At 51.9% G+C, this 27640-nt stretch overlaps 1 protein-coding gene across 1 annotated transcript in view; it reads left to right on the top strand.

Annotated features, from left to right (window-relative positions):
• The first annotated feature begins 14782 nt into the window (after positions 1-14782).
• Positions 14783-27640, top strand: part of ADCYAP1R1 (ADCYAP receptor type I) — a 51449-nt gene continuing 38591 nt past the window's right edge. Inside the window, exons 1-4 of the mRNA XM_044656760.1 lie at positions 14783-14827; positions 17446-17551; positions 25027-25128; positions 27579-27620. Of these exons, the coding sequence (XP_044512695.1) occupies positions 14783-14827; positions 17446-17551; positions 25027-25128; positions 27579-27620 (295 nt within the window). The remainder of the gene's footprint in view (positions 14828-17445; positions 17552-25026; positions 25129-27578; positions 27621-27640) is intronic.

The raw sequence follows: 27640 nt of genomic DNA, 5'->3' as shown, positions 1-27640 counted from the left end.
TATCTAATTAGACTTTTTGACCTCTGATGTTAATCAGGTTCAGAGGAAACACATGGACCATCACTTCAAATCAGAAAGCAAACAGTTAACCTTGCTTAGATCCTTCTGATGCTCTCTCATGTTTACCTTTTTAACGTTTCTCTTAATTCCTGTGTTTGGAATTTGAAGTTTCTGGGTAGCTCTGGTCTTTTTATGAGAGATGCTTAGAAGTCCTCTATTTCATTAAAGATTCACTTTTTCCCTGAAAGGATTAAAATTAGTTTTGCTGTGTAAATTATTCTTGATTGCAAACCTATAGTATTTGCCTTCTGAAATATTCCAAGTCAAGATTTCCATTCCTTTATAATGATAGTTGCTAAATCAAGAGTGATCCTAACTGTGGCTTCTTAGAATTTGAATTTTTTTCTTTCTGGCTGCTTGTAGTATTTCTTATTTGACCTAGAAATGTTGTATTTTGGTTATAATGTTACTGGGGATTTCTTCCAGAAGGAGACCAGCGGAGTCTTTTGATTTCCTCTTTACTCTCTGGTTCTAAGAGATCTGGGCAGTTTTTGTAATTTCTTTGAAATTCAATATCTAGGCTCTTTGGGGTGGGGTTGATTTTCAGGTACCCTGCTGATTCTTTTTTTTTTTAAACCCTTAACTCATAGGTGGAAGAGTGGTAAGGGTGGGCAATGGGGGTCAAGTGACTTGTCCAGGGTCACACAGCTGGGAAGTGTCTGAGGCCAGAATTGAACTTAGGACCTCCCATCTCTAGGCCTGATTCTCAACCCACTGAGCTACCCAGCTGCCCCCTACTGATTCTTAAATGATCTCTCCTCAACCTCTTTTCCAGGTCAATTGTTTTTGCTATGAAATATCTTACATTTTTTTCTATTTTCGGAAGGCTTTTGACTTTGTTTTTAATATTTATTACTATCTCATGGACTCATTAGCTTCTTTTTGGTTCATTTATATTTTGGGAGAATATGTCGTTTGGGCAATGTTTTGCACCTTATACCAAGTTGTTAATTCTCTCCACTTCTTTCTTCTATTTCTCATTTTTTTTATTTCTCACAACTCTTTTTATTGATGAAAACATTTTAAGACTTTAAAATTATTTATTCAGTTAGTTGATTTAATTTAGAATATTTTTCCATGGTTACATGATTTGTGTTCTTTCCCTCCTCTCCTCCTTCCTCCTTCCTCCCTCCCATAGCCAACAAGCAATTCAACTGGGTTTTACATGTGTCATTGATCAAGACCTATTTCCATATTATTAATATTTACAATAGAGTGACTGTTTAGAGTTTACAGTCATATCCCCATTGAACCATGTGATCAAGCAAATGTTTTTCTTCTGTGTTTAAACCCTTTTGATTCTCTTCCAGTAATTCTACTTGAACTTGTACTCAAGCCGTGTTCTTCCTTGATGTTTTGTTTGTAGATGTTTCCAAGTCATTCTCTTATTTTGAGTTTGTGTCTTGAGATTCCCTGTCACAATAATAGCTTTTTATAGTAGGATTCATTTTTGTTTGTTCACCCTCTCAGTATAGTTTCTGATTATAGACTTTGTGCCAGGGCTAAGCTTTCCACACTTCTGGAATGAATTCTGGGCTGGTCCTGCTGCTACTTTCTTGGGCACAGTGTCATGTTATTACAGGATATCAAGGACAACTCGTTCTCATCAACTGTGACCTTTTAGTACTTCCAATGTGACCCAATCCAGAGTAAAGTCTTATTTCGGCTTTCCTGGTGTGAACTTAGGAAGGTCTTGCCCTGTGCACATGCTCTCCCTATGCTGAAATGCCTCAATGCCATTGTTCCTAGCTAGACCTCATCCTCAATGTCCACAGAATTTTCTGTCTATATCCCTATGCCCATCTGGACTGAAAAAAAAAATGACACGTAGTGGTTTTTTCTTGGATTTCACCATTGAGACTTGATCCAGTGTAATTTTTTTAGGTCTTTGTAATGAAGTTGTGTTAGGACTTCTTCCTGCTCCAACATTTTAGTACAGATCCTGATATATTTTAGGCACCTAATAAATGCTTGTTGATTTGACTCAACTCTTATTCCACCACCTTGGCTCTGCTGACCTACTTTCCTCTTTCTTCTCCATGCCATTATACTTTAAGCTTATGTTCAGTCTACCCCTCAAAGACCCTGTGAGTATTTGTGGGAGAATAAACATTCCCTTGGTTTAGGAGAATACACTTTGGAACTATTTTTCTTACTCTGCCATTTAAGTAAATGCCTTTGTTAAAAAAAAACTGAGTCTACTAGCTGATTGTTTCAGGGAAGAACTGGTAGGGGCTCATGACCTAGTGTTAGAAAGATAGCCACCCACAGGGTTTTCCCTAGAATCCCCAAAGTAGTAGAAGCTGCCTTTCTGGGGTCTCAACCTGCCCCTGTCAGAGATGTTGAAGCAGTAAATGCTGAAAAACACCACATACTAAATCTATAAAACAATTTGGGGATTGTTTCCATTTTTACCAGTCACGCATATTCGTCTCTCTTAGTCTTCGTTTTTGTTTTTAAGTAATCGTCTGTGTGGGTGTGGGTGATAAACAAATGGCCAAATATTTGACCCATTTTGAACATGTTATATAGCATCCCTTCCAGAGCTATTTCCCCAATTCCCACTCAAATTGACAGGCTGGGTTCCCAAAAGGTGGCTACAACTTACCTCAGGATTTAGGAATAAACTCAAAGGGCTGAGTTTTGAGTACTGTCATTGATGAGCCCCTACCAGTATCCTCCCCTCTATCAACAAGTCAGCTAGACTTCAACTAGTTTTTATAAAAAGTATTTATTCAGATAGCATGGTAAGAACAGTGGTCACAAAAGCATTCTCTTGAAAACTGGAGGCGCACTCTCCTTTCTCACACACCGTCCCTGAGGAGAGTGGGCTCAGTTTAGAATACAACTCTAGTTACGTACACCTATAGAGAATTTTGGCAGATTGCTGCTTCCCAACTCCTGACCCTGGAAGTCCTCTCCCCTCTTCCTAGAGACTCACGAAGTGGAAATCACTTACTGGTGGGGGTAGGGGTGGGAGTGGGTCCTTTCTCTCTCTTCTCCTACCTCAGGAAACCCTATGAGTTCCAGAGATAATGAGGTTCAATCAGAGGTCCAACTAGTGTCCATTGGACCCTGTAGCAGTAGCCACAAGACTCAGAAAGTGAATGAGCAGCATCCTTGAGAAGGGTACCCCAGGCATTATCCTCGTAAGCACTGAACCATCTGGAGAAGTTGTGCCATGATAGAGGTATTCCCTCCTGTAATATCGAAGCATAAGTGGGAGTACCAGTAGTACTAGAGAAGCAACGCAACTCAGCAGAGGGGCAAGTGATTCCTACTTGGGGGCTTGGCTGGAGTTCCTGTATGCCTAGATCCATCTGCTGGATCACTAGTCTGAACTGGATTGTTATTTTTGACATGTAGGCCCAGGGATTTATCTGACTCTTTTAACCAATCACAAGATGATCTAATGATCAAATCATTTGTTCCTCCAAAATTAAGGGTTTGTTCAACTTTTAAGCTTAAGGATTTGTTTATTTTTTTTTATTGATTAATTAGTTCAATCCAGCTGCCTTGGCTTTAGGACGAGAGGTTCTACCCCCACCCTTATAGATGTAAAAGATATTTCTCTGGCTGTCAATTTGTTCTAATCTATTTTATTGACATAAAGAAATACTGATAATTTTGGCAGGTTTCATCTCTTATTTTGCTATTTTGCTGAAGCTTTTTATTATTTTTTATTTCTAAAGTTTTGGTCCCAGGATTTCAAAAATATTATCTACCCATAATTATTCTCCTAACTTTTTTTCTTATTCAGATAGTTAATAGGTAAGAGTGGACAGCTATATTTTACTCCTGTTCTTAATCTGAAATCTTCTAATACTTTCCCTACTACATATAATGCCCGCCCCTGCATTCAAATAAGTATTTGAATTATTAGAATCTTTCAACTCCTGGATCAAATACAAAGTCCTCTGTTTGTCATTTGAAGTCCTTAATAACCCAGTCCCCATTCCTTTCCAGTCATCCTATGCTGTACACTCTTAAGTACTCTTCCATCAAAGAACACTGTTCTCTTGGCTAGTCCTTAGACGAGACACTCCATTTCTCAGCTCCAGACATTTTCACTGTTTCCCATGCCAGGAATCTTTGGCTTCCTTTGAGTCTCAACTAAAATGTTCCTGTCTACAGAGAGCCTTTCCCTCTCAGTCCTAGAGCCTTCCTTCTATTAGTTATCTCAGATTTACCCTGTCGATAGTTCATTTGTACATAATTATTTATGTTGTCTCTGCCATTCCACTGAGAGTCCCTCAAGGGAAAGGACATTTTCCCCTCTCTTTGTATCACTAGCACTTAGCACAAAGCCAGGCACATAGTATGTGATTAATCAGTGCTTACTGACTGTCTGACGTACTATACTTTCCTATATTTTATATAAATTATCATTATGATAAATCAGAAGCCCTTTATGCATCTTTTATTATAGTCTTATGGTAAGCACAGTTTTTCTTATTACTGTGACATGCAATTATTATTTTTACAATGTTAAATCATAATTATATTTCTGTCATAAATTTTTCTTGGTTATAACAATTACTTTTTTTTTGTCTTATTTTGTTTGCTAATGTTTTCATCAATATTTATCACCAAGAGTGGTCTGTAGTTTTCTTTTTTCTGACTTATCTTTGTCCATATTTTTCTCCTATAGACAATCATAGTTTTCTATTTTCAAAAACAGTTTGTATCTTATAGGATCATTTAATCTATAGACATTCAGTTGCATTCTGTGTGGGTTGTCTGGTCTTAGTGCCTTTTATATATGTCAGCCCATTATTGATCCATTTGATTTCTCTTTCTGAGAGTTGTTTATTTAGAGTAGCTTTTTAAAAAACAATTTAGGTGTTTCATCTTTTTTCTTAATTTTTTTTAATTTTTAAAACAATTAAGGTATTTTACGTTTTTTTCCTAATATTGATATCCATTCCTGATCATTTTCTCTGTTTCTTTTGCATTCACTGTGATCTGCCCTTCCATACTTCTGCTACTAATAAATTGTTCATTTTCTCCCTGTTAATACTGCTAGTATTTTTCCCATTTTATTGGTCTTCTTATAAATTGTTATTTTATTTATCAATTTAATTTTTATTATCTCTTAATGATTTCTTCTTTAATTTTTAAAACAATTCCTTCTTTTGTTCTTGGTTTAGATATATTAATTTGTTCATTTTCTTAATGTTTCTAACTGTAAACTCAATGCTTTCATTTTCTCTTTTTCTTTGTTGTTATTATGAATGTTTCAAAGCATAAATTTGCCTCTGAGTACTGCTTTGGCTGCGTCCCATAAATTTTGATATGTTCTATTTATATTGTTATATTTAATATAATCTGCTATTGTTTCTATAACTTAATTATTTAACCTGGTTATTATTCAACACATCTTTTTTTGTTTACGTACACCTGAATCATTCATTTATATTTTCCTTCCTTTTCAATTACTCTTTTTATAGAATTATCATTGGTAAATGTAGTATGTAAAATCTCTGCCAGTCTGAATTTATCATAAATTTTTGTACTACAGAATGTGATTGATTCTGGAGTATTCTGTGTGTATTTCCATATTTATTACGTACATCTTAGGTATGTAGATATACATTGTATATATGTATTTGGAAAAACACACAGAGTACTCACAAAACCAGTCATATATATGGACACACATATAGGTTTATCATCTACACAGGTATATACATGTTTTGAAGAGATAAATATATATTCACTCCCTTCCCCTTCAGTTCTCTTCAGTGTCCACCATCAAATTGAATTTCTTCTACCTCTCTTCAAGCCTACAACTTCTTGCTTTCCTAAATATGATCCAACCCCTGCTCTCTTCCTCCTGTTAGGTGGAAGCCTGGTGAATTCTCCTCTCCTCCCATTATAATCCACAGCACTGATGTGCTTGTCTTGAACAACCTGAGCTCTCCCCCTGAACTCCACTCTCACATGTCTCCAGCCTCCTGGAGCTCTAAAGGCATCTCAGCTTCAATCTGGCTGAAACCCAGCTAATTCTCTGCCCTGCCAAGCCTGCCCTTTCCCTCTCTATTCACCAAGTCCACACCACAGAGCAGACCCTCACCATCTCATCCCTGAACCATGGCAATAGCCTTTTCACTGGTCTTCCAGCCTCCAATCTCTTCCACTCAGCAGCCAAATTGAAGTCCTAACTGACTGCCAGGCCCCCATTCAAAATACCTCTCAATGCCCAGAGAATAAATAGCCTTGTGTCTATGGCCCTTCAATGTAGCACTCCCCTCCTTTCCACCTCTCCTAATGTGAGTCTTCCTCCTTCAAGCTTCTGATCAGGTGCCATCTCCTCCAGGGAGCCTTCCCTGATCCCCATCAATTGTCAGAATTCCCTCGCTCCTCAGTTTTCCTAGTCATGTCAATGGGCCTGTGATTTATCTCTCTAGTTGAATGGGAGGTCCTTGAAGTCAGAGTCTATTTTCTTGTGGTCTCCTTTAAGATACAGCTCTGAGCACGGAGCCTGGCCCATAGTAGGAGCTCAGCAAATGTTTGGTGAGTCATACTGAACAGATTGTTGCCTTCTTGTTATAGAGGAGTTCTGTCTATCCCAGGGATTTTTGTTAAATTATTCCTTTTCTTAGAAGGAAACACAGCCGCCGGGGTCCCTGGGACACCAAGCCTTCATCTTTGTGGGTGCATGAGCCCCGTATTTATTTTGTGCTGGAACCCGTATACTTTGGAAGCGTTTACTCCCTCCCTGAGACAGATCTTCTGCTAAGGAATACCACAGCCCCTACTTCCCCAGCCTCTTTCCCACCTCTCTCTCTCTAGCTGTCACTAGACAGGAACCGAGCCCGTGATCCCACTGGGGCTCTCAGGACTAGTTCATTTATTGGCGGCCTCCTTTCTCCCCCCTCTCCCTGCACGACTGACTGGGGCATCGTGTCCTTCAACAAACTGCTGGGATCATGTTTGGTCCCACTGTGGTGACCATCCGAACCTGCACTTATCCGGTGTCGGCCCTATTAAACCCTGCAATCAGCAAGCGTATTCCTCTCGCTGGTCTCAAATAGAAGCTGCTCTGAAATAGAGTCATCGCTGCATTCATCCGTCAAAATCAGCTTGATTTTTGGGGCAGCTGGGTAGCTCAGAGGATGGAGAGCCAGGCCTAGAGACAGGAGATCCTAGGTTCAAATCCGGCCTCAGACACTTCCCAGCTGTGTGACCCTGGGCAAGTCACTTGACCCCCATTGCCTACCCTTACCCATCTTCTATCTATAAGTCAAAAACACAGAAGTTAAGGGTTTAAAATTTTAAAAAAATCAGCTTGATTTTCTAATCACCTTTTTGTGTTCTAAAGCAGGGCAGAGCTTTGCTAGAAGGGAGATTCGGGAATGAAATTCGACAGCATTGAACTTGCTGTGTCTTCTCTCATTTCCGATTTTTGTGGGCAGCCCTATGCAGTTGGTTTTTGTTTTTGTTTTTTTCTTAAAACCCTCTCCTTCCATCTTGGAGTCAATACTGTGTATTAGCTCCAAGGCAGAACAGTGGTAAGGGTAGGCAATGGGGGTCAAGTGACTTGCCCATGGTCACCCAGCTGGGAAGTGGCTGAGGCCGGGTTTGAACCCAGGACCTCCCGTCTCTAGGCCTGGCTCTCCATCCACTGAGATACCCAGCTGCCCCCTGCAATTTGCTTTTTAAAAAACTAGGTGACGCCCTTTTCTCCTTGGCTAGGGTTGGATTAAGACAGGGGCTGGCAAACTTGTCTGTAAAGGACCAGCTAGTAACCGCTGCGACCTTTGGGGGCCAAGAGGGGGAACTGGAGCTACCGAGTCAGTACTCAGGCGAGGAAACAAACATCCACCCACTTTTAGTGGCAGAATGGAAAATAGAGCAATAAGGAATGAGTGCCGTTGTTCCGATGTACTATGGCGTCGCTCCTAACCATCAACGTTGATGACGAAGATTCATTTGTCCATACCGACCTATGATGAGACGGGATGCGTTTCCTCTCCCAAACGGGCTCGTCCCACAGCTGGGTGCTGCCAGATACCAACAGCAACCCCCAGGCTCCGGGGTTCATTGACTTAGAAGGCTAAATGTCTCCCCTTCGGCTTTTTCTCGAGGAACCTTCCAACTCGAGTTCTCGGATTCACCACTAGAAAATGGCTTTCCTTATCTGGCTAACAAGGGAGCTGCTCTGAAACGGAGTTTGGCTGCAGCCTCGTTTCCATCTGTGTGTGTGTGTGTGTGTGTGTGTGTGTGTGTGTGTGTGTGTGTGTTGTATTTGTTNTGTGTGTGTGTGTGTGTGTGTGTGTGTGTGTGTGTGTGTGTGTGTGTGATGTATTTGTTTTATTATATCTGCTCTAGTTTCTGTGTGTGGCGTTGTTGGATTTATTATGGTTCTAGTTGTAGATGCTCTTTGGGGTTTGTTATTCGCCTGCATTTGTCATGTGTGTTTATTTTCCGTACTTGACGTGCTGGTTGATTTGCGTTTCTTTTTCTGCTTTCCGTTTGCCGGTTATGATTTCTTCGTTTACTTGCACGTCTGTTGGTCAAGAAACACTGCCGTGAGCAGAGATTCAGGTTTGAATTTTCCAAATGCTGCGATGGTTGAAAATCTCGTGCCGGGCGCCCAGGCTGGTCATCCGGGCCTACAAGCAGTGGCTGTAGCGGGGCTCGAGGGTCCTGGCCCGCCAGCGCCACGCTTTGCTGTCCAACTCAGGGCCTGAGTGATCCCGGCTGCCCTGCGCCTTCCTGTCTGACCTGCAAAGGTCACCTTTGGCGTTGGACATGCGGGATCCCATGGCAAGTGAGCTCTGCGCCTGGACTGTGGCGCCTGCTGGGCGCTGCTGGACAGCGCCAGAGCCCGGCACTCTTGAGACCCGCCCCAGAAATTCAACAGCAGCCGCAGAGAATCGCGGCGTGCCAGGACACTTTCCTTGATGGGCACCGAGATGAGAATTTCCTGCTCTTTTCACCCTCCACAAAATATTTTTCTATGTATATTTTTCAACCGTTTAAAAACAATTAAAAAAAAATCTCAGCTCCCAGCCCGGATGAACTAGACAGAGGACGGAGGCTGAAGTCAGGAAGTCAGGAAGACCCATGTTCAATCCTGCTTCGGGCACTTACGAGCTGTTTGTAACCCTTCTGTTGGCCTCAGTTTCCTCAGCTGTAAAATGGGGGTCGTAATAGCACCTACCTCCCAGGATGGTTGTGAAAACCCCAAAGATCCTCTTGGTAAAGCCCTTGGCACAATGCCTGGCACACAGTAGGTGCTATCTAAGGGCTCCTTCCCTGATTTAGGGTTTATACCAGTGGCGTGTCCTGGCTTACAGCTGAAATCCCTTCCTCGTTTCCCGGGGTTCCAGGATCTCCAGAAGGCTAGCGGCTCCACTTCCCGCTTCAGCCTTGGGGGGAGCTTCTTCCCTTCCCCCGTCCCCCCCCCCTCCCTCCCTGTCGTCGGCATCGTCTCCGGATCTTCATCCAGGCGAAGGATTCATTTCCAGACGATGTTGTCTTCCTGCTTTTCCCCTCACCAGCCTGTCCACCAGCAACCTGCTTCGAGTTGGAATTGCCTCGGTTGTCTCGCTTGGATTCTTCCGGGCATTTCTAAGCCGTCGAGTTGGCACGTCCTCTCGTCCTGCCGTCTTAGGCACCTCCGGGGCCTCCTTCCATTCCGCTCGTTGGGTTCCTGCCTTTAATTCTCGCGGGGCCTTTAACGGCCATTTTGGGGCACCTCGAGAAGGTTCTAACTCAGACTTGAGGCTGCCCTGAACCTCTCGGCCCGGCTTGCTTCGGGCATTTTGCCAGGCTCTGCTTGTTAAGTCCATCCCGGTTTCCCGTTGGGTTGGAGCTCTTCCGGCCTCCCATCGTTTCTTTGACTAACTTTCATTGGTCCCTCGAGAACTGCTGGTGGTTTTGCTTCTTTGGGCCCCGTCTATGCTTTTAGGGGGTAGCAGAGACCCAGGTTCTCCCCCCACCGGAGCTCTTGCAGTCTTCCATTTGCCCCTTCGGGCACACTTTAGGAAAGATATTACGACTCTGAGAGCCTCTTCACAGAACTGGGGGGGTTTCTCGTGGGACCCAAAGATCATGGTCGAGGGCTGAAAGGCCATCTACGTCCCCCTCCTCACTTTTCAGAGGGGGAAACCGAGTCTCAGAAAAACAAAGCAGCTTTCCCCGAGTCACACAGTGAACCAGAATTTGAATGGAGCTCTGCTAGCTCCGAGGCAGAAGCCCGATAGAGGGCATTCTGGGCCCACTCCGGTGACGTCTCCATCCTTGGCACTCGTCGGGGTTTTGCGTCTTCTTTCTGGGCAAGAAGGCATTTTGTTATGGGACAGGATAAGAATAAAAGGTGGAGAAACAAAGTCAGGAAGTTCTTCTCCTGACCGAAGATCTGGGAACAATGCAGACAGCAGGCGGCAGTGTGTGTGGAGGTGGAGGGCAGCGATGAAGGATGAAGGCTAAAGAAGACAATCAAACCACAGCTATTTCGGGGAATGAGCCCAGACAAGCTAGCTGGGCAGGGAGGCTGAGGGCTGTTTGGGCCAGACAGTGGAGGGCCTTCAGTGCCTGGCTGAAGCACTAGGGAGCCACAGCAACCTTTTGAGCTGGAAATCAGTACATTCAGGTCCGTGTCATGGAAGACTTTTTGACGGCTGTCTGGAGGCCAGGCTGGGGAGAGGAGTGACCAGAGGCACGGAGCCCGGTCTGGAAGTGACGGTGGTCGTCCGAGGGGCAGCTGACGGGGGTCTGCGCTGGCCGGGTGGCCGTGGGAGTCTGGAGAAGGGGAGTGAGCTGTGGTAGAGTGGAAGGGAAGGTAGCTCTGAGGACCTAGACGGGGCGCCCGGGAGGACGTTCAGAGCTAGCGATGACGGTGGGCCCTGCCGGGGAGAAGCTCCGCAGACCGTTGGCAGTGCTCGGAAGCGGGACAGAGCAAAGAGGGGCTGAGGCGGGGGTCCCTCTCTCGGTCCGCCAGGAGCTGGGATCTGCCAGCCTCTAGTGTGGCCTGAAAATCATGTCCCTCCACTCCGCCGACGGTGCCGAGGAGGAGAACGGGGGCTCGGCTCTGGCCGTGACTCTGGGCGTGGGCCGGCCCATCCTGCACGCCGGCCAGCCTGCTGAAGCCCAGCAGGAGAGACGCCGGCAGACGGCAGAGGACTTACTCTCCAGACGGTCCGACCTGGGGCCCAAAGTAATCACACGGAGAGAAGCGGCCCAGCCAGGGGTCCAGGTGCCGGCCGGGCCCCCTTCTGGAGTCAGATGGTCAGCCAAGAGGCATTCCTGCAGCACCTGCTGTGTACCAGGGCCCGGCTAAGCACTGGGGCCACCAAGGAAGGCCCAGAACAGCCTCCGCGCTCGGGGAGCCGAGGCTCCAAAGTCAGCCTTGCCCGTGGTCCCCGGGTGGGTTTGGGTTCCTGGGTCAGTGCCAGGATGGCGGCGGCTTTGTCTCCCCCTCCAGCGTCTCGTGCTGCTGCGCGGGGAGCTCTCTGTCCTCGAGCACAGCGAACAAGGCCACAGACCCTTTTTGGCTGGACGGTCACCGGGTGGCCGCCTGGGGCTGGGACGGGGCTGTGAGTCTGGGCTACAACATGGACTTTCCTTTGCGTGAAGGTAACCGAGCGAGGCACGGCTTTAACCGGAGACCTCGACGCCCTGCTCCGACCGTGTGCCGGAGGCCGCCCCGCGTTCGAGTGTCCCCTCTCGGGGCGCCCGTTCCTCCGTGCGGCGGGCCAGCTGCCTCCCTGACCCCAGTGACCCCCCCTGCTCTCCCCATCTGCTGCCCGACAGGCTCTCCCCAGAGACGAGCCACCGAAGAAGGCGCCAGCTGCTGGCGCAGGTGCTGCCCACGGATGCTGCCCCCTGCCGTGGCCCTCCCCAGGTTCCTGTCTGATGGCTGCTTCTGCGTCTGCTCTGCTAGTTAATCCCCCTCCGCCCGCCCCCCAGCTCCAAGCAGGGACATGCGGCATAATGGCAGGCCTGGGCAGCACAGTACAAAGCACATTTTTAAATTAGTAAAAAGTATTTTCATCATTGACCAGTGAAAAGGTGAGGGGGAGCGACTGCCACGGGGTCAAGTGGAGCCGCTGGGGAAACGTGGGGGGGGGGGGTGGGAACTGAAGGAGCCGATGGAGCCCAGGACCCGGGGAGGGAAGTTCAGGGTCAGAGCTGTGGGCTGGCTGCCTGCTGGATCCACTCATCAAGGGGAGAGAAAGGGAGGAAAGGTTCAGCTGGTGGCCTTCTGTCCCCCCAGCATCCCCTCCATTTTCTTCAATGCTCTGTGTGTGGCTCTGTCTGTCCATCTTTCTCTAAGAGTCTGTGTCTCCCTCTCCTCTCTGTCTTTCTCGTCTCCCTTTGTCTTCTGTGTCTCTCCTTTTCCTTCTCTCCCTTCCCTCTCTGTCTCCTTCCTCTTTTCCTTCGCTCTTTCCCTTATCTCTGTCTCTCCTGTAGCTCAGTGTCTGTCACAGCCTCACTCTTCTCTTCCTTCTCTCTGTCTCGTCTTTCCTTCTTTGTCTATCTTCTCTGGCTTTTTGTTTCCTCCTTCTCTGTGCCTGTCCCTTCTCTCTCTCTCTCCCTTCTCACCCTTCTTTCTGTCTCTCCTCTTGTCTTTCCCTCTCTGTCTCTCTATCCCTGTCTCTCCCTCCATCCTTCCCTCTCCCTCCTATTTTCCTTCTGTCTCTTCTCTCTCCTTCTCTGTTTTTCTTCTTTTTCTTCTCTGTCTTCTCTCTGTTTTCTGTGTCTGTCCCTTCTCTTTTCCTTCTCTCCCTTCTCTCTCTCTCGTCTCTCTCCTCTTTTCCTTCTCTATGGCTCATCTTTCCTTCCGTCTCTCTCTCTCTCTCTCCCATCTCTCTTTGTTTCTCTCTCTGTCTCTCTCCTCTTTTCCTTCTCTCTGTCTGTGCCTCTCTCGGCCCTCCGCGTGTCTCTGTCTCCTCTGTAAGTCCATCTCGGTGCCTTTCTACGTGTCTGTCTCTGCGTCGGCCTCTTTGTGTGCCCCCCCCCCCCGCTCCTGTTCTCTCCCGCTCTGGGAGCGTCTCCATCTCCGGTAATTTAATAAGTGTCGGCAGCCACCGCCTCATAATGACATTCCCCAGCCAGGCCCCGAGGACAGCGCTGACTGAGGCTGGCCTGGCCCAGGAGGAGGCTGCAGGGACCGAGCAGGGCTGGACGCGGCTGGGGTCACGGCTGGCTGCCCCTAAGCTGTCTCCTCCCGGCTCCTGGTTCCTGGCCAGCAGTGGAGGGGCTGGGGCTGGGGCTGGGGCTGGGGCTGGGGCTGGGGCTGGGGCAGGCAGACCCGGGACAGCTCCTTGGGCAGCAGGGGCGGCTCCTCTCCCCAGGACTGACCTCCTGCTTCCACTGGAGGCAGGACAGGAGGCTACTCTGGTCTCCTTCCCATCCTCCACACTTGGGCCTGTCCCGCTGCCTTCTCTCCACCTGTCCAAAGCCAGCCATGCTCCGGGCGGCCTGCCAGACCCAGACGTCCCTTCCCAAGCTCCGGTGCTCCGAGCCGTCCACTGGACAAGCGCAGATATTCTGCTGAGGTTTCGCCTGTACACGGGATCTCGTTTGAGCCTCCCGATCAGTTGGTTTATGGGGCGAGGAGTGGAGGAAACACCGTTCTAGGCACAGAAGTGGTAGAGTGGAAAGGACCAGAGCCGGCAGTCAAGGGGGCTTCGGGCCTGCCCCCAGGCTTATCCCTGCACCTCTCTAGCCTCAGCTTCTTCACTTGGTCATGGGCGTCATCATGTTTTCGTGTTCATGTTATATCATGCTAAATGAGGCCAGAGACACAGAATGGAGCCATGATTTCATGGACGGGCCCAAATTCAGGGTGAGGAAGCTCCTTCGATCAGTAGAGGAGGCCACTCGCTCCGTGACTTCTTATGGTCACTGGCATGTCTCTGGTTCTTTGGGGCTGGCAGATGTCTTTGCCTGTGTTACCGTCTTTGAGCCTCACTACAACACCAGGAGGGAAAGTGCTTCTATTGCCCCCATTTTATAGATGGACAGACTGAGGCAGGCTGAGGTTAAGGGATTTGTCTGAAGCAGGATTTGCTCTCAATTCTGCCCGACTCCAAGTCCAGGGCTTTACCTAATGGACCACTTCATCTAAATGTTACAAGATAGATGTTCCTGGGATTTGATGTGAAAAAGGGACTTTGTGAAATATATACATATACGTGTGTATATATATATAATATCCAATGTGTGTTTAGAACTATGAGTTGTAAACTTCCCAGACAGAATGGAAGCTCTCAGAGGGCAGCTATTGTTTCTCTGTTTCTTTTTTTCGCCTTTGTCGTCCCAATGCCTGGCACCTCACAGATGCTCAGGAAATGTGGGTTGGGTTGGGCTCCCCATCTCCACCTCAGCAGAGTGTTGTGAGGTTCCAAAGAATGGGCCTTGATCACTCCCCAGAGAGGTCCCGCAAGGGCAGGTGCTGGATGGGTTAATGAATAAGAACAATACTTCAAGGAGGGTGTCAGGAGGGAGCAGTGGGGAAGGAAGGGGCTAGGGACCTCCCACCCCCCAGAGGGTGGAAGCTGGGAAGCCACAGAAGATGTGGCTGGACAAAGAACTGGGAGCCAGTCTGGGGCTCCCCCAATGGGGGTATTTTCACTCTCCATATACCGTAGGGATAACAGTCCTTACTTCCTCTACAGTGCTCCTGGCCTAGAAGCTTCCCTGTGCTCCAAACCTGGGATTCCCTTAGGCTGGCCCTCCTGCTGGAAGAGGACAAGAGGCAGGCACCATGAAGGCTACCATCCTCACCCTCCTGCTGTTGCTGCTGTCCATGGTAAGGGCTCAATGAGTGCCTTTGCTGATTCTCCGGGGTTTTCTAAGCTGTAGTCTACAGGCTGGAATAAGTTGTTCTCTTTGTGCTCTGTTGCTTCAATCTTCCAATTCCTCCTCTTGCCTGGTTGCTCTTAGAATCACTTCTAGAACCATGTGGAATCGTGATGGGGAGGATCACAGGAGTGTTTTAGCCAGCCCTGTTGAGGCCTGGGAATGATGGCAGACAGAATACTGGGGCCCAGATGGATACAATGCCTCTGCTTGCCCCCTCTGCGCCCAGGTTGCCCAAGAGATGACAGATAGGTCAGCTTGCCTGGGATCTAGGACTCCAAACACCCCCACTGTCCCTCCCATCCTCCTCCCTCCAAACTGGATTCAGCAGACCAGCCCGTGGAACCTGCCTCCCTTGGCCCCCCAACCCCCCCCCAGCCTTCATTGGCAGAGCCCCCAGCCTCCAGGCACGAAGTCTATTTCGGTTATTGGGTTCTGTCAGACTCTGAGGAAGGAGACTCTTTTCCTTCGCTCTAGACTCTGCTCAGGTGGCCACTGCTAGAGGCTGCTCTCCTCTCCTCTTTGGATTGACCGATGGAGCCTGGCCTGGAGTCCTCCTTGTCCTCCACCTCTCTGAATCTGTCTTTGATTGCCTGGGTCCTTCCCCTCCTCCCCAGATTGCTAGCTCCTTTCCCAGGGAAGCAGCTCCCTGGGGCAGCCTTGGGCTTTCCTAACTTGGGTTTGCACCAGTGGAGGGCCTTTCCCTGTTCTCCGAGTCTCCCAGCCATCATTCTCTGTGGCAGCAGAGTCACATCAGGCCCCGGGTGTCAGAGGGGGGAGAAGGACAGACACAGAAAGGTCGTTTCAGGCCAAGGAGCCCCAAGCTAGCCCTCCTACCTTGGTCTTCATGTCCCTCCCTTGGACAAAGCAGGCCCAGATTTCAGGCAGAGACTCTTCTCTACCAGTGCGTTCAGGGTGGTCAGGAGGGACGTTTGGGGCATCCGGGGGCTGAGCTCGCCTCTCCAAGGTCAGCCAATGGGGCGGAATGTCTAGGAGCCCGCTCAGAGCTGGCCACAGTCGCTGTATGGTGGGAGCACACATTCAGAGCTGGACAGATGGGAGCAGGAGGCCCAGCCCTGGGCTCCCTCCTTCCCCTGCAGCTCCACCTATTGGCTCTCCCAGAAGCCTTCGGAGGACCCCTTTCTTGTCATGCCCTCGTTCTCCCCCTCATTCCCCACCTGCTCCTCCCAGGCTCTCTCCCTCCTCCCCACCTCCCTGCCCTCCCCTCCTCCCCTCCAGAACTCCAGCAGGAAGCTGCCCCTGTTCCCAAAGAAGGCTGAGAGTTGGGGATGGAGTGGCTTCCCAGCCACCATGGGCACCCCCCGGGGCCTGGCGTCTCTTGGTCCCTGGGAAAGTCCCCAGGCCTGGTGAGGTGATTAGCCTCTGAGAGATCCTGAATAGCCCTCATTAGGGAGGCAGGTCAGGCCACGGGAGCCGTGCCCAGAAGCAGAGAGGCAATAAGCACCCTGTTCCCCCATCCCAGCCTCGCCTGCACCCTCCGGCCCACCCTACCAGCCACTCACTGCCTGGGGAACCACATCAAGGATGGCGTGAAGGGACATAGTCTCGTGGGCCCAGGGCACCCCAGAGCCTAGCCCGTGACTCCGCCAGGGGGCCTTTCCGGAGCCGCCCTTCCCCTCTTGGGGGTGCGGTTTCCCGCTATGGGGAATTGGCTGCCTTGTAGGGAGGCCGAGCAGCAAATGAGCAACGAGCAGATCCGGAGGGTTTCCCGCCCTGCCGCTCCGTGCTGAGACCTGCTGCCCGAGGAGCAGCGGGCAGCTCCCTCGGCCTCCCCGTAAAGCGGAGGAGGCTCCGTGAATGGATGGCCTCGACTCTTCTTTCCCCGCGCCAGATCTTGTCATCCTGTTTTACGGGTGAGCAAACTAAGGCCTAGCCAGAGTAAGCTGCTCGGCCCTGATCATAGATGAACCGTCCTCCCATCCAGCCCAAAGAAGGCACCACTCCTGCGTGCACTCACCCCTTCCCTCAGCGAGATGCCTCCTGGAGGCCGAGGCCAGCCGAGGGCCACGAGGGCCCACTCACACTCAGTAATCTGGGGAGGCTTCATGTGAGAGGAAGCCTTGGACATGGGCCCAGGCAGTGCCCGGCACTCCCTCCCCAGGGCTGGCCTGGCCTGGCCCCCCCTGACTTGGATCACGATTCCCGGGCAATTTCTGTGCGAGCCCTGAGGTTGGCGACACGTGAGAACAGGCAGTGTAACGTGCCAAGACCCCGGCATGGCTCCTTGTGACTGTGGGGAGGGAGTGGGGGCCGGACCCTGGAGCTGGATCATCCTCTTGGGGCCTGGAGCAAGCATGGCACCAAGGCCAGGGCAAAGATGCCAGTCTGTGTGCCCCTGGCGGCTGGCACCAGGCTCTGAGAGGATGGGGGTGGGAGGGGAGGCTACACCTTCCCCTGCAGCTTCCCATCCCACCTCCCTCCCGCTGCCACCAGCTGGAAGGCTTCCCAGAGGGTCCTGGGCCGCCCAGCCCCATCCCTACCCGCTCTGGGGATCGCTGACTGACTGAGGGATGGCCTCGGGTGTCTGACTCCCCCTCTCCTTCATAGGCTGCCGCCATGCACCCCGACTGCATCCTGAAGAAGGAACAAGCCGTGTGCCTGGAGAGGATCGAGAAGGCCAATGAGATGCTGGGGCTGAACGAGTCCTCGCCAGGTGAGGGGCCCGGCTGGGCACGGAGCAGGGCCACGGGAAACCCCATACACTGGCAAAGCATCAAGAGAGGGCTTTAAGGTTGGCAACACGCTTTACCTAGGTTGCCTCACCTGAGCCCCATCGCCACCCTAGCACGGAGGGACTAGAATTATCCCCATTTGACAGATGGGGAAACTGAGGCTAACAGAAGTGGGAAGTGACTGGCTCAGCGTTACATAGCAAGGAAGCATCTGAGTCAAGATTTGAACTCAGATCTTCCTGACTTCAGGTCCAGAACCCCCCTCCATGCCCTTAGAGCCCCTCGCTGTGCAGGAGGTTTGCAGTAGTTTACCACAGACCTCCCCCCCGGCTGATATAATCCTGAATTCCAGAATGACCCATGATTCGACTGGGTGGCACCGCCTTGTCCACAAGGTGGCATTGCTTACCAGTGACCCGGTGTGTCCCGAGGGACCGGCTCTGGGCCACCCAATCACCCCGTGGGAGGGTGAGGACCAGAGGGGGCCCTCCTCCACGTCCTTTGTCCCGGGCATCGGTTGGGCCCGGCATCTCTCTCTGGAGCCACGATGCCCCCGAGAGGCTCCCGTCACCCCACGTAGGTGGCATCCCTTCCCCGTGTGGCCTCCAGGGCCACAGTGAATCCTCCTGGAGGGCGGAGGTCTCCCCCCAAGGCCATGAGCTGGGGAGCATCGGCATCTCCGCGTCGGCACCCACGGAGAAATCTAATCCGAACCCGTTTGGGGCAGACACTTGTGGTAGTTTAAAGAAGGGCGTGAGGGCTTTCCTAGGAGTCTGCCCGCCTCGCCTTCCCAAAGACCGCGGCTCCGCTCGGGGATCTCCCCTCCAGATGTGCCCCACATGAGAAAGTGCCTGCCAGGGTTCCCGCAGGCTCCTTCTGTTCCAAAGACTTGTTATGGGTGTCTTTTGCTGCTTTTACGCCCTGGCGTTCGCCCCTGTGCGCCCCACGCCCAGAGAGCAAGCTCTTAGAGAGAGGAATTATTGCCAACAAGAGAGAGGGGGCGCTCCATATAGCCAAGCTATTTTCTTGAAGTCTTAGCTTTATTTCAAACACTGGCTCTTGCTTATTTCATTTAATTTTCTTTAAACTTTTCAATTATCTTGTTTTTCCCAACCACATGTAAAAACAATTTTAACATTTATTTTTTTTTTAATTTGTGACTTCCTGGGGCAGATGGGTTGCTCAGTGGTTAGAGAGGCAGGCCTAGAGATGGGAGGTCCTGGGTTCAAATCTGGCCTCAGACGCTTCCTAGCTGAGTGGCCCTGGGCAAGTCACTTAACCCCCATTGCCCAGCCCTTATAGCTCTTCTGCCTTGGAACCAAGAGTCAATATTGATTCTAAGATGGAAGGTAAGGGTTAAAAAAATTGTGACTCCTGGATTCTCTTCCTCCCTCCCCCTCCTCCTCCCTCAATGAGGAGGCAAACAACTTGATATAGGTTATATGTGTGTCATCATGGAAAATATAGTTCCATATTTGCCATGTTGTGAAAGAAAACACAGATTTAAAAAAAGAAAGAAAAACAGAGTTTTGACAGTATGATTCAATCCGCATTCAGACTCCAGGTCTTTCTCTGGAAATGTTTCATGTTTCATCCCGAGGCTCTTGGCATTGTCTTGGGTCTGTGTTTTGCCCAGAAGAGCTCAGTCATTCTCAGCGGATCATCAGAGGTGAATCTTGTCACTGGGCACAGCGTTCCCCTGGTCCTGCTCCCTTCACTTTGGGTCAGTTCACATAAGTCTTTCCAGGCTTTTCTGAGAGCATCCTGCTTGCCGTTTCTCTTACCACCCAAGTATTCCATCGTAAGCAGATGCTACAGCGGACGAGACTCCTCTCAATTTCTAACTTTTTGCCACCACAGCAGGAGAGCTAGAGATATTCTTGTACAGATGGGTCCTTTCCCTTGTGAGGGGATCCCTGGGATGCAGACCTAGTAGCGGTGTGGCTGAGTATGTGCAGTTTTATGGCCCTTTGGACATAGCTCCAGACGGTTCTCCAGAAGGACTGGATCGGCTCACAACTGCATCAACAAAGCGTTAATGTCCCTTTAGTGAGGCAGTACTTCAGAGTCATTTTCATCTGAATTTCTCTAGTCAATAGGGATGGAGAGCATTTTGTTCATGTGGCTCTGGTAGCTTTTTAGAGCATTTTTATAGGACTATGCATACCTTTGAAACTGACTTCATATCTCAGACCATCCATTAATTGAGGAATGCCTTGTATTCTTATCAGTTTGACGGAGTTCTCTCCATATTTGAAAAATGAGATCTTTATCAGAGATACTTGTTATAAATTTCCCCCCGTTTCCTGCTTTCCTTCTCATTTAGGCTGCATTGATTTTGTTTGTAATCGAAATGACCATTTTCTATCCCATAAGGCTCTCTGTCTCTTGTTTGGTCATACCTCCTTCCCTTTTCCATGGCTCTGACAAGTGGGGTATTCCATGCTCCGTTACTTTGCTTCCAACATCACTCTTTCTTTCTAAGTTATGTGCCCGTGTTGACCGCATCTTGGTGTCAGCTCTTGGTCTAGACCTAATTTCTGCCAAGGTCCCTCCTCTCTACACAGAATCTGGGCCACAATGTTTTTGCAGCATCTGCTGTGGTTCTTCTCCTTTCCGTTGGCCTGGTGGTTTGCACAGTGTCTTCCTGGTTCTCTGACTTCACTTGGCAGCCGCTCAGGTAGCTCCCCACATTGGGGGGATTATCGGAGTTGCCATTTCTCAGGGGAACTGGATCATCTCTTATAATTACACGCGGCAGCTTGAGTTGCTCCCCAGTGTTGTGTCCAGCTCTCTGCTACCACAAGTCTGCCTAGAAATATTTTGGTGTGTTTGGCTTTGGAGCAGGGGACGCCGACCTCCTGAAGGGATGTGGCCAGCAGCGGAATCTCTGGATCAGAGAACTTAGACATTCGAATCCCTTTCTTTGCACAAATACGAATTGCTTTCCGGAAGGCTTTTGTTCCTTTGTGACTACACCAACAGTACATCTTTGTCCAATGACTGCTCCAACGTCTACTGTTCCCATTTTTGGCCAGCCTTATTAGCTCGCTTTTCCCCCAATGATGTCATCCATTATTTCCATCTCTATTGGCATCTCCCCCTCTTTCAGGTGCTCAGAGAATTGCTCCTTTGATGACTTCAAAAGGGTTGCCTTTTGGGTGGGAGGAGAGACTTGGGCCAACGCGGGCGCAGGTTCTTCCAGGCTTTATCTTTCATTCTCTTTCCATTTCCTCATTTAACACATGGTGGGCAAAGGCAGGTGTTGACCTGCCCCGGTCCTTGGGGAGGAGAAAAGATGGGCAAATCTTTCCCTTCATCTCCTGCTTTTCCTCCTTCCAGCTAGTTCTTGGAATGGTTTTATTTCATTGATTCACGAGTTGCTTTCAGCAGACTTCTTTCTCCTCTACACCAGAGCAGCCATCCCCAGAGCAGCAGCAGATTCAAATATAAGCAGGAAGTAGTTCACGAAATAAAGAAGAATACAATAGGACGAGATGATGTTCTTCTGTGGTTTTCTGAGTCAGTCTTCGTACAGTTTAATGGCCCTGCCCTCTGTTGAGTTGGGCCCCAGGGATGGCCACCGGCTTTGTACTTGGAGTGGGGATGTGGCTTGTAATATTCCGCTCTCCTCCTCAAGACCTTCTATTGAATTGATATCCTGCCCTGCCACTTTCCTCTGGGCAAGAAGAGCCACTCTTGGCTTGGTGAAGTCATTTCCATCTCTTGAGCTCCTTAAGTAAAGTAGGAAATGGTGGGAGTCGGGGTTGGTGACTCTCCTTAATCTCTTGGGCACTTGGTGGCACCGAGGGCTTCTCTGAATAGGGATGGAGTTACCATTTCTTGGAATCCTTTCTTCCCAGCCTCCTCTTCTCTGAGAACTCTCCGGAGGCTTTGATCTTTGCTCTCCCTGGCTGGACTGCCACTGAGTGACTCCCATGTGGTGACCAGCTCCATCGTGTCTGCTAAGATGTTTTGTGCTCCCGAAGCAGAGAAAATAAGCATTTATTAAGCACCTACTCTGTGCAAGGCATTGTGCTAAAGCCTTTACAACAGTGATCTTATTTGATCCTCACAACCACCCCAGGAGGCAGGTGTTGTTGGGATCCTCATTTTACAGTAGAGGAAACTGAGGCAAGCAGAGTGTAAGTGACTTCCCAGGGTGCCACAGCTAGTAAGTGTCTGGGGCTGAATCTGAATAAAGGTCTTCCTGACTCGGGGCCCAGCTGCCTCTAGATGGGAGGCACCGGTAAACACTGGCCTTTGGCCTCGCCTCTCTTCATCCTGCCCCATGTGTGCCAGCAGGTGTTTGGCTGGCCTGCCCCAGGTCTGCCTTTACCTGGAAGTCAACAAGGATCAGGGCGTTTCCCCTCGAGTGACTGGGAGGGAGCACAAGCAGGGTAAAGGGCCAGCTAGGGATGGAGAAGAAGGGCAGCCGGAAACCGCAGGGTCCAATGGCCCCGGAGGACCAGGAGGAAAGCAGCTGGATGGCCCAGTGGATGGAGAGTCAGGCCCAGAGACGAGAGGTCCTGGGTTTGAGTTTGGTCTCAGACACTCTCTAGCTGGTATGACCCTGCACAAGTCACTTAAGCTCTCTTCTGCCTTGGGTCCAGGACCCAGTATCCACCCTAAGACAGAAGGGAGGGTTTCCAAAAAGACGCCATCTACGTTTTCCTCCAAATCACTGATAAGATGGTGGCTCCAACGAGGCTCAGGACGGAAGGCTCGTCGCCCCTTTGGGTCCCCATCTTCCCAGCAGTCCTGAAGCCTGGCTCCTCCCACCGAGTCAGAATCTCTCCCTAGAGGCCCCTCCAGAAATGGGGGCCTTCCCAGGCAGGGGCCCCTGCTCAGACTCGCGTCTGTAAAGGCATCGACAGAGGCCGCCTGTCCCCATTGGCCCGGGGGTGGCCGCTGGGCCTCCCCGCTGGCTCAGCCTGCATTAGGGCCTTGTTAGCCCGCACGCGGGCTGGCCGAGCAGCCTCCCCTGGGCAGCAGATGTCCGGCAGCTCATTAGCCTCTTCCTTACCTTGTTCCAAGGAGCAGCAGGGCTGCAGCTGCCACCGGGAGGGGAGAGCGAGAGGCCCGGACCAGGCTGGCAGGGACCAGGCTGGCGGGGGAGGCTGTCGTCTCCTTCCTCCTCCTCCCTCCTCTCTCGCACCCCACACGCCAGGCTCTGGGGAAGGGGCAGCTCCAGGCACCAGCCAGCCAGCCAGCCTCCGGGAGTGGGGGGAGCGCTCGGGCCTGCTCAGCCTGGCTGCTGCCTAGAAGGTTCTTAGGGGTCTCCCCAGCCCCACCCATCTCGGGAAAAAGGAAGCCCAACCCCAGAGAGGGGAAGGGGACTTGGCCAAGGTCACATAGGCAGGAACGAGCCCAGAACGTCCCTGCCGATGCCCTGGCCAAGCCCGGAGCGTCCTTGTGGGCTGGTGCTCGCGGGGGAGGATGGGGGAGGAACGAGGGGCGCCGGGCTCCCTTTGCCCATGGACAGACTAGGTGGTCACCCACAGCAGACGGCCCGGGGAAAGCTCCCTCCCAGCCCAACCCCTGTCAGAGATGCGGCTCTCCCGGCTTCTCCTGCTCCCAGACGTCACGGCGGCAGAGGGTCGGGCTCGGGAGCGAGGCTCTGCGGCCGGCCACGACAGTGTCCAAGCGCTCGGGCCTGTTTCCTGGTCTGACAAACAGGAGGCAGCCTCCACCCTCGGCACCTTCGCCAAGAGGATGACCTGCCCTGGCTTGGCCTGAGAGCCAGCCTCAAAGGGCCGCGGCCCCCACCAGATCGCACACGGCCCTGTTTTAGATGGAGCTTGTAGAATTGCCTGAAGAAACTGTGTTCCAGCGAGGGGAAGGGACTGACCCAAGGTCACACGGCTATGCAGAGGCCCACCCAGTGCCTGCACCCAGGACTCTCTCCATGGCCTCTGTCTGCCAGCCCTCTCGTGGAAAGACCAGGGCCGAAGCTGACCATAGACAGAGGCTCGGTTCTCCCTTCGTTCAGCCTTTCTGTTGACCCAAGGCCTCTGGGATCCCTCCACAGGGATGGATAGCCAGGCAGGGAGCCCTCAGGCCCAGCCCCCCAGACGTGGGACCCACAGAGGCAGCAGTGGGCCTCCTCGGGTCTCCCCGGCCTTCTTGTCCTCCACCTGCAGCTGAACCCTTCCATCCGCGTTGTCTCTCTCTAGTAGAGGATGGCCTCCATTTCCTGTTCCTGGCCTCCAGTTTGTTTAGCATCAGCCTTAGCCAGAGTTAGGCCCTCTCTGGACCTCCAGGACATGGTTCTCCTCCTTCCCGGCCTCCTCCACTGGCTGCTCCTCTAGGTCACTCCCACTGCCGGTGGGCGTCCCCTGGCCCTCTACTCCGTCCCCCCAAACCAGCTCAGCTCCCATAGGAGTATGCCAGGCTGCACCCCAAGGTCTTTTGTTTGGCATGGAACGCCCGTCATCCCTCCTCTGTCTTCTGACTGTGCTCCCCCCTCCCCAGACCCTCTACACACCACCTATGTCAGGCTCTCTCATCTTCAGGGCCTCGCAGGGCTGGTCCCTGGGCCTTCCTTCTCCCCCACCCCACCTCCAAGGAGCCCCGGCTTCCTTGGAGACGCCCCTCAGGTTGCCCCTCCTGGAGGAACCCTCTTGAGCCCCAGCCATGCCACTGCTCAGGCCCCCTCAGACCAACTCTTTCATTTCTTACTTTTGTGAGGGAAAGAAGGAGAAAAGGAGAGAAGGAGGCAAGGAGGGAGGGGGGGAAGGAAGGAAGAAGGGACAGAGGGAAGGAGAGGAGAGAAGGAAGGAGGGAAGGAAGGAGGGAGGGAGGGAAGGAGGACTCCCATAGAACTACTTCTCTCTAGACTGGCTCCTCCTCTAGAACTTGAGCTCCTTGAGGCCAGGGGCTGTTTAGCCCCAGCTCCTTGCATGTGGGGTTCAGCCCTACATGGTAAGTATTTCATCAGTACCAGGTGACCAGCCGGGCCTTGGTCACCTAGCGATTTGGACAAATCCTTCCCACCTTCTGAACCTCAGTTTCCCCTCTCCTGAAGGAGGGCAGCAATCCCTGTAATGAGTAACAGCCTCCAGGGCACAGAGGCTCGGGTGAGATAAAACAGGTGAAGGGCTTTGCACCCCTTGGAGCACTGAGGGAACGCCAACTGGCCATTGTCCAGAGCGGAAGTGACCTGTAGGCCAGGCTTTGGAGGAAGTGGGTTTCGGAGCACCAGGGCCTTGGTCGAGGCTGGCAGGTCCTCCTGCCCTGTTTGGCTCTACAGAATGGAGCGGCTCTTCACCTTGGTTTTAGTCTTTGGTGGGGGCTCCCTGGGAAAGGCTGCCCCTTCCAGCCCGGGATGGCCAGGGTGCCCTGCGATGCTGCTGTCTGGGTGCCTTCGGGGTGGGGAGGGGATGGCGCTGACCATTGGCCCTCCTGGCTCACGCTTTTGGACCCTCTGACCCCTCCCATCCCCCTCTCTGCACAGGCTGCCCTGGCATGTGGGACAATATCACGTGTTGGAAGCCGGCCATCGTGGGACAGGTGGTGGAGGTTGGCTGCCCTGAACTCTTCCAGTTTGTCAATGAAGGTACATGTACCAGCTCGCCTTGGTCTGGGCCTTTCTCAGTTACTGCCAAAGCGGGGAATGTCCCGGGACCAAAGAGTCTGTAGGGGACCCCCTCCTAGAGGGCCGGCCCGAGGCGGATGGAGGAGGCAGCCCAGCCTCACCGAGAGAAGGAGTGGCCAAGCCGTCCTCCTTTCCGGGGAGGGCCTGAGGCACAAGAAGCCAGGGAGGATGAGGGAGGACGGTGTATCTGCTACTGGGAGGAGGCAGCCCCCACCTCCGTCCGTGCCAGGCTTCAGAAACACAAAGTCCTGTTTGCCTCCTGCTGAGGAGAGCTCTGCCTGCCCCCCACCCCAGGCCTCCCAGCCTCCAGCTAAGAGCAGGCTGAAAAGGAAACTGAGGGCACAAAGAGAGGCCGGGGTTGGGAGGTGTGGGGGAACAGGGGCGCAGGGATGTCATGGTCCAGAAGGTTTCCAGAAGCCCTAAGAGGTCAGGAGAGGCTCCTCTAGGGGACGCCTGGAGAATCCCACCCAGGCCTGGGATGCCCTTGCCGTCCGGTCTGAAGTGGCCCCTTGTGACCGGCACAGCTCTGACCCAGGATGCTCCCTTCCCCAGAGCTGGCCTGAGGACCAGCAGCGAGGGGGTTGCTGGGCATGGGACACCCCCAAGTGGATCTGGGTGGATCCTGAACCCCGGAGTCCCAGCTCCCAGCGGAGCTGACTCTTCCCTCAGATCTTGAGTCTAACCCCGTCACATACGGCACCCCAGAAGCATCTCACCCATTCAGGCTCCCTCCCTCCTGCGGGACCCGCCATCCTTCCAAATCAGCCCACCCGGACGTGGCTCAGGCTCTCCTGGGATCTCCCCACTAGGCCTCGACATGCTTCCACAAATCAGGGAAGAGAAAGAAGCGGAGGATGGGAACAGGGACCGAGCGATCCCTCCTTGGGGGCCGCTTCGAACCCCCAGAATCCGTACTTAAACTGCCCGAGAAGGGACTCGCTCCCGGAGAGCTCGGGTCCTCCCGGCATCTCGTCATTGACGTGACGGACGTTTACTGGCCGTCAGTCCTGCCGCTCGTGGGGCCCTGGGAGGGCCCTTTGAAGGCGAGAGGGCAGCACGCTTCTGCCAACTTGGCGTGCCCCTGTTGGCACCCAGAGCACTAATGTGCTCATTGCACGGCCCGCCTCTGGTTTCCATACAGCAGGTCCCCCTAGTGCAGCTACTGGGCAACAATTACGCAGGATGAGTCATTGGACATGTGGGAAGGCGATGCAATGGCGCTCTGAAAACATTGAGACTTCTCCCTAATTTAAATCAGTTTTCTGTCCGGGCAGAGGCCAGATCTCAGGCACTCCTGAGGCTGTTAGCGCCCAGCCCAGGTGCCTTCATTAGCAGGCTGGCGAAATGCCTGGGAGACGCCGCCACAAGCGGTTGAGGTGCTCAGGCTAGCTTCTCTGGGGAGAAAAGAGGCCCCCACGGGACGGCGAGAGGCCCGGCCAGCTTCCCAGGTCACGGAGGACACACTTCCACGCGCCGGGATGAATAAGGGATGGAATCGAGGTGGATGTGATGCACAGGAAGGGCCCGTTGTGCCTCAGACCGTCCGTCGCCAGGATGGAAGGAAGAACGAGAGGCTCCGAGGCCTCCAGACGTCGGAATGACTTCCTCGAGGTGGTGGGAAGACTTGAGCTGGGCCCGGAAAGGCGAGCCAGCGGCCAACATGTGTTAACACTTTCAGCTTCACCTCCGTGATCTCATTCACTCCTCATGACAACCCTGAGATAGGAATAAAAGATGGTTTCCAGTAGAGGGACGAGGAAACTGAGGTCCGGGTGCCAGAGCCAAGATGAAACGCAGGGGTTTCCTGACTCCAAGCTCAGCACTCTGGTCACTCTGCCAGGGGAGAGCATGGCAAGAGCCAAAGGGGAGGAGGGATGACCCCTTACGTGGCCCGCCCCCTCGTCCTTCCCCTCGACCTTCCCCTCGACCACTATTCACAGCCAGTTCTCAGCTGGCCACAGTCACCAAGCAGAACTGACATGGGGGAGTTTGGGGTATCCAATTATACTCCCAAAACCTCTTTGACTGAGCACCCAGTCATCCATGCATCCATGGTGCCCACTGTCAAGTTCAAGGTTCTGCGTGGGCACCCACCCAAATGTAGTCACAAAGTCTCAGCATCTATATTCCAGCCCATTCCTTTCTGGGAGTCCCCACCAAACCTTCCCAAGCAGTGGCCATGCAGTCTGGGTGGGGGACCTCTGGTGATGGGGAACTCATCACCTCCCAGGCCAACAGGTCCCTAGAACATGGACCCATCCACAAGGATGATGACAGAGAACACAAGGATGCTGTCAGATTCTCAGGGGACAACAAATGCTGGCTTAAAATCCTTCTGGGCAACGAAAGAAGGGTGGGGGGAGAGGAAAGGCTGCTGGGTTATAACCTTCTGTCTTGTCCATGTTTTACAGGAGGCTTTGACTTGGAGGACAATGAAGCTCTGGATTCTTCAGGTAAATAGACAAGTTTCCAC

The sequence above is a fragment of the Gracilinanus agilis genome, chromosome 1 (assembly GCF_016433145.1).
Source record: "Gracilinanus agilis isolate LMUSP501 chromosome 1, AgileGrace, whole genome shotgun sequence".
NCBI lineage: Eukaryota > Metazoa > Chordata > Mammalia > Didelphimorphia > Didelphidae > Gracilinanus > Gracilinanus agilis.
The sequence above is the reverse complement of the archived record's forward strand: the minus strand, read 5'-3'. Positions and strand labels throughout refer to the sequence as shown.